Here is a 7,234-nt window from a genome sequence, read left to right as displayed (position 1 = left end):
TGTGTGTGTGTGTGTGTGTATGAAGACATTTTAAATAAAGTACATTTAAATAAATATTGTGAAACATACATATATATTTGACAGTATAAAAGTGAAAGCAAAACAACTGCCCCATAAATTCAAGTTCTTTATTATCTTTTTTAACATAACCACTAAGAGAAAGAAAAGATTTTTAGAAGGATTCCAGTGGTTATCTATACAGATAATGACCTTTAACATAACTTGCCTATAATTATATTTATATTCATAATAAACAAACAACAATGATTTATCACAAGATCTTGTGATTTGTATGATATTCACTTAAAGATGTAAAACTGGCTCCAATATATAAAATAGACTAAATTCTCCAATAACCATTTCATTACCACTGCTGAATGTCATTTTAATGGTTGATAGACATAAAAATGAAAATACTGTCCAATACAGATGTTTGACTAATAAACCGATGCAGCCTAATATCTCAAACGTAGAATAAAATAAACTTGTAAGGCTTGTATTAGATTGGTCATTCATAAATTTCATGAAGTAATTCATAAAGAATTTGATATATTTAGGCTTGAAAATAATTATGAAAAAGTGAGTCATTTATTTGCGAGCTTTCTTTATGTATTATTTATTTCTATTTTCATTTTCAAACGATAGAGAAAAAGTCTGGATTTGAATCACAGTTTGATTCTATCCTTCCATTATCTTTTTCCCAGAAGAATATTTTTATTGTTTGCTTTTCTCATAGATTACTTTGAAATTTTAATGGGTAGATATATCTAGTTTTACTAATTCTTTTAAACCTTCTCTAATGAATACAGTTTTACCATAATAATTATCTTTCTTGATGCCAATTGAAATTCTAAATAACAACGTGGGGAATGGGGAAAAGGTTTTAAAATTCCTCAAATCAGTTATTTATTAATCTACCTTGCAAAGCAAAAAGAAATAGTGCTGATTTTTATTTTAATCATCTCTGGTTTGTGTTATTGTTGGAAGGACAGACACTATAAACAAGAATGAAACCGACTGTGATAAACTGATTAAATTTTCCTGTCTGCTAAAGATCAAAATATCAAAGGGTTATCAAAACTTGTGTGCTTTGAGACTGGTGCCATTAAAAACACGAGGTTTTATTTCTGTCATTTGAAATAAAAGGTTAGGGGCAGCATGGTGATAGGATGAATACTCACAGAAAGAAAGTCCTGGGTTCAAATCCAAGCAGGGACCTCTTTTGTATGAAGTTTGCGTGCTCAACCTGTGCTCGCGTGGGTTCTCTCCAATAAGACCTGCATGTTGGCTTGTTGAGGATTCTAAACTGACCATAGATGTATATTAATGCTACATGAATGTGGCTTGTACTAAAGCCCTTCAAGTGGTCAGTAAGAATACAAAAGGACTATATAACGGACTAAATAATAAAGGACTAAATTCCCACAAAACCTACAGAAGCACTCTTCAACCTCTCCGAAAACAAATGGAACATTTTTCCGAACAATCCAAACCTCCTCGTGAATCTTCACATTGCAAACCCCTGATGTAGATGAAATAATTCACAGCAGCTGGTGACTAGTCACTAAAGACTCAGTGGAGTCACTAAATGAAAACCAGTGAGTGTAACAGAGCTGGGTAGCTGGGCTGAGCTGAGACCACTAAGGCAGCGGCAGGAACAGCAGCAGTGGGGGAATTGCATTGTTGTTATCTGAGACTGAACTCTGAGCCCTTTTGTACTTGGCTCTTTCCAGCAGCCAAGCTCTCATAGCTCTAAAGTGACGCCTCCATGCTGCTTTAAAAGCTAAGTAGCACAAAGGTTGAAGAAGGAACTGAGAGAAATGTTCACTTAGTCGACATCTGGACTGAAAAAGGAAAGCTTCACACATTCAGCAGCTCTTACTTGATGACCACACAATGCACTTGTCCACTTGTGTGTATGTGTGTATTTATCTTCAGTTGCACAGCATGTGGGCATTTACAAGAATCCATTTGCTATATAATTCAATTAATGCTGGCCCGCTCTTGATTTAAGCTTCAAACAGCTCAACGAAAGTATATTGGGGTTTTTTTGTTGTTGTTGTTTTGTTTTGTTGGGGGGGGGGGGAATTATAGAGGAATGTGGATGTGAAGTTTGTGCTGAGAAGGGGGTCAGGAGAACGGTGGAGGTAGTGATAATAGGCTGGTCACACTGTGTAAGGTGTGCTGTAGTCATCACAGTGGGACTTTCTTTCCTGCCTCCCATACAGACAGTTTGACATTGTAGGATCCAATGCACTGGTTTATAATAACACTTTAATAGGACTACGACGACTGGTGCCAATGGGACCACTGCATCCTTTAGTCCCAAGGGTGAGAGGGAAGGGAGCAGGGGATTGGGGGGCAGTAGCAGTGGTGACAGTGGGAGTTACAGACCCGAAAGACCTCACTGTCTGACAGTATCCTGTCTCAAGGCCAGTTTGGTATTTAAGCTGTTGTCAGTGACTCAAATCCTTAAATCTCTCATGTTGTCAGAATTTCTATCTATTAACTATAAAAATAAGTACAAGACAAACTGATGAGATCATCCAACCACAAAAAAGAGTCACTACAGCATCAAATAATAATACAACATGAGACAAAATTAAAATAAATAGAATGTTCCAGCAAGATAATAAGATCATTACCACAAGAGGAAAGGTTGTGTAATTAATATAATATAATATAATATAATATAATATAATATAATATAATATAATATAATAACGGGCATAGGTGAGGTCCCTGAATTGCATAAGTGGAAAATAAGGATGGGTGTGTAGACATATTTAAACAGTAATGAAGAAACTATGACACTTTAATGAAATGAATGCACTGTAATTAAATATAGTTTTGGATTACCGTTTCATAAGGTGTCAAAGAAAGACAGAATGAAGCTTCAAAATATTATCCATAACAACTGTTTAAATAAATCAATGTGAACACTACACTTACATAAATAATTGTAATAATAAGATGGAAATAAGACGCGTGAAAATTAAATAGTGGACATTTTAAGTAAAAGTCCTGCTGTGTATTTTACATGTGCAGCGGTTTACCTAGACTGTGCTGTTATCAGGGTCAAGGCACAGCTCTCAGACAAGAGGCTTAAGCAGAGACAAGAGCCTTTAACACAAAATAAAACCATCAAAGTTCAGCTCTAATCCTCGTTGCGGTGGATAAGGCTGATAGTTAACGGGCTCTATTATAAGCTCTGCTTATCCTAGCCGAGTTGTCGGAGTGTGTGTGTGTGTGTGTGTGTGTGTGTGTGTGTGTGTGTGTGTGTGTGTGTGTGTGTGTGTGTGTGTGTGTGTGTGTGTGTTCATTCCATACTCAATTCAACATGCCAAACAGGATTTATTGTACTGTGAATTGACATTACCATTCCACAATATTTAAAAATGGATATTGTGGAATGTGTGACAATTCTACAATAAATTCACAATCTTTTTAATTACTATAACTGATACCATGCCTCAAAATTTGAAACAGAAACAGGACAAGGAAATATTAAGGGGGGATTTCAGAGAGTACTCCCCAAAGATTGGAGTCCACTTGCAAATTAATGTCAAGAAGAGAATGGTGTCAAAAAGTGGTCACACAACAAAGGCTTCTAAGTTTAGTTCACAGTGACCACTTCAATTTTAATTTTAAAATAATCTTGTGTTTAGGCCTGTTACATTTCCTGTGAAGTCTCCGTGTTTCTGTGTATGCTTCAGAGTGTGCGCTCAATGATTTCAGCACCTTGGCCAGCTCCCCTCCGAAACATGTTTCCCCTATATTTTATTTTATTTTAAATAAACGAGTCATGTATATTGGGGAAGGGGGGGGGGGGGGGGATGTGGATACGACCCATATTACCGCCGCAAAACTGATACACAGATATTATCCGGGACAAAGAAAGGCAAAGTTACTTAAATACGGATGTGTGTTTAGTTAGTTGGTCATTGTTTATTTAAAACAAACAAACCAAAAAGAATTATGATTTCTTAATGACTACAGCTGTTTTCAGAGAACCTGAAATTACCCCGTGAATGCTCTGCTTCAATGAAACGGAATATTGTCCGCAATATATATGTAACTCCACTGTTATGGCATTTGCTCGGCTAAATTAAAGACTTATAGAAGACGAAGAAAAAAAATGAAATAGAATCAAATTTATGTTTCCACTTTTTGTTTTCTGAAATTATACGAAATATCAGGCCCGAGAATAAAGCTTATATCTCGCTCTTTTCCAAGTAGACAATCATCAACAGTTTGTTAAATCACGTTTGTGCGGCCAGATGAGTCTAAATCAGTATTGTTTTGTTTGTTTGTTTGTTTGTTTATTGTTTGTTGTTTATTGTTTGTTGTTTGTTGTTTGTTGTTTTGTTTTGTTTTCTTGCTATCTCAAAATAAAAACCCCACTTATGACTAGACTTGTATTATATTAGCCCGAAGCTGAATTACGTCTTTTCAAGCTAACACGTATTTAGTTTTTGGCGAAATACGTTTCAGTTGTTTAATCTGCTCACAGGATTTATTTATTTATTTATTTATTTATTTATTTATTTATTTATTTTTTTATTAAGTAGCTAAAGAAATCATTCTAAAGTATGCAGAAAAGCTCATTTGTCACATTTCTCAAAACCGATCCCAAACTCCAACTTCCGTCTCTCGTTGCTTTCCAGCCTAAGAGGCTCCACAGTTTGCGTAAGACGACCCGACTGATCGGGAGTTTTGGTTTGTTAGGGCGCCCTCATGAGACATTTCTACTGCTGTGTCTGTCTGCAGTCGAACATGTAGGTGTTACAATTTGTACCTGTTCAAAATGAAAAGTATAATTTTAAAACATACCATGTAATATATTTGAGGGAATTTCCTTCGCGCATATTACGCACAGCGAATTTGAGCGTAAGGCACACCTGTCACAAGTCCTACTGTTCCATAGTTATAATAAAGTGTGTATCTAAACTTTGAATTCCACTTCTATACTTTAAGCAGTGCAATATAAGGTGGAATCCCCCGAACAGTCGCCAGTCTCACCGCCAATGTAAATGCATTTGGAGTACGCACGCTTGAAAGGGTAACAGACCTCACACAGTGTGGAAACAACAACAAACATGGCTTTTCTTCTTCCTGACAGAATAAAACCGAAGTGCAGAAAAGTTGAACTAGAAGAAAAATCTAACTCACCAGGTAAAGCGCAGGCGTCAGAAGGAACACGGCGCACCAACACGTCACCTGCATCCTCCCGGAGCTCAAACTTCCACTAATTTCCCTCGGATGGTAGTTTCGGCTTTGACGACCATAAATCCACCTTGTATCCACTTCACAGCACAATCAAGCCCATCAGCTGCCCAGGCAACAAGGAAACAACGAACCCCATGGCAAGAGAACAAAGCAGAGAGTTGCAGATTGGGAACAGGATCGATCGGCCGGTGAGGCTGCTGCCGCGGCTTGACGTTAGAGGGACCAGGTAGCGACAACCAGCGCTTACTTAAGAGTTAATCCAGGTAGAGGGAGCAGGAGGGTCATAGTTGTGAGCACGTTCAGGTCTTGACTGTCTAATGGACAGCACGCTCAGCGGTTGGAGCTTTCCGATCTGAAAGGAATGGCGAGGCTTTCTGCTTTATAACGCGCTGCTACAACACAACCAGGGAGACTCTCGCTCTAGGGGGGAGGGACGAGATGAGGGGGAGCAAAAAAGGCAGGGGGAAAAATAACGGGAGTAAATTCCAAGATGTAGTGAGGAAACATTAAGTTTCCCTCTCTCGTGTTTTGTAACAGAGGCTTGTGGAGAAAATGCTGGTTACCTTGGTTGTGGTTTGTGTGTCTGATATAGATGAATGAGCTGACATTCTGAACTATGATGCCAATAACTTTAGGCAGCCCCCTTTCAACAAGGGAGCCTCAAACCTAAACAAACAGAGCACAGTAGCTGTTGTTTATAATTTCCACCTTTTCCTGCAGTCTTCTTTAAAAAGATTTTTAACCACTGTTCAACACCCATCCTGTTTATTTAAATGCAATTTAAATTCAAGCATGGCAACAACACAAAAATCAACATGAAAAAGGGACCAAAATTACTTTGACTGAACAAATTAAAAGTTAAAAGGCTTCAGATTTTCACTGTATAAAATCTAGTTTAACACATTTTATAGCTAAAGTTTACATTTACATTACAGCTTCTTCTGTAATATTACTAATACAAGTGAATACACTTGTATTTTTTGAATAATCTGCTATTTTTATTGTTATTATTCCTTAGGGATGCATCAGTTTATTAGTATTCTTAACATTACTATCAGTGACCCAAAGTCTTCCAAATAAATCACAATTAAAACTGTACGATTTTTTAAATCTGTTTGAGCAGGTAAAAGATTCAATGAAAATAAACTTTTGCAGAAAACCAAAGCAAAATGAAACTCGAATAAACACGCTATCCCAGTGCCACTCACCCAAAGGACAGTTCCTCCTAAACATAGCTGTGTGTTTACGTGTTTCTGTATGTCATTCTGTGTATCTGCTAACCATGCTAGCAGAAGCGAGTCAAGGTGACTGAAGCCTGCTTAGATGCTGAGCATGTGTTTCTGGTTTGTGGATAGACAGATAGGATCCTTTCTGGCAGTGAACAGACGGGGCAGGGAGGTGAGCAGAAAAGAAAAAGGCGGGTGGGGGCGGGGGGTTGCGCTTTAATAAATCCCCAGCAGGCTCATTGCTACAACATTGCAGTGGTCTGGAAGTGTCACCATAACTCAGACAGTGGGGCTGATGGGATCCTGCTCTGAATGGTCCAGATAGCCTTCACAGGACTAGCATGGCATCCAGTGGTAGTGAAGGTGACGATAAATCACGAGGGCCATCTGACTTCCATTGTGTTTGGAATGAAATGCATTCTGGTCTACAGTAAGGCAAAGGGCTCACATTTCAAGGTAAAATCCACATTCCCCCCTTGTTGCTCAAATGTTTCATAGAAAAAAATACTATTTTTCAGTAGGACAAATTTGCTGAAGTTGAACCGGGACCTTTGCTGTAGATTGGCCTCAAACGGCAGTGAAACCCAAAGTAAAAATGTTATATTTGCAGTTCTATACATCAGGATTTTCCATTTAAAATGATTATGTTTAATTTGTTTAAAATATCCATATATTATTGGATATGCAGTAAATTTAAAAAAAATGTCTCTGCTGGGTATACAAACGTATAGTTAGATTCATAATTAAAAAGGTTGCCATGAGGACTGTAACTGAGATCT

General features: G+C 37.6%; 1 protein-coding gene across 1 annotated transcript in view; it reads right to left on the bottom strand.

Annotated features, from left to right (window-relative positions):
• Nucleotides 1–5,665, bottom strand: part of nxph1 (neurexophilin 1) — an 88,899-nt gene extending 83,234 nt beyond the window's left edge. The window contains exon 1 of the mRNA XM_005937779.3: nucleotides 5,173–5,665. Coding sequence (XP_005937841.1) covers nucleotides 5,173–5,226 — 54 coding nt within the window. The 5' untranslated portion in view covers nucleotides 5,227–5,665. The remainder of the gene's footprint in view (nucleotides 1–5,172) is intronic.
• Between the last annotated feature and the right edge of the window lie 1,569 nt (nucleotides 5,666–7,234).

The sequence above is a fragment of the Haplochromis burtoni genome, unplaced genomic scaffold (genome assembly GCF_018398535.1).
Source record: "Haplochromis burtoni strain Fernald_Lab_line unplaced genomic scaffold, NCSU_Asbu1 Contig_235, whole genome shotgun sequence".
Classification (NCBI taxonomy): Eukaryota; Metazoa; Chordata; class Actinopteri; order Cichliformes; family Cichlidae; genus Haplochromis; species Haplochromis burtoni.
Note: the sequence above shows the minus strand (reverse complement) of the source record. Positions and strands in the feature narration are given on the sequence as shown.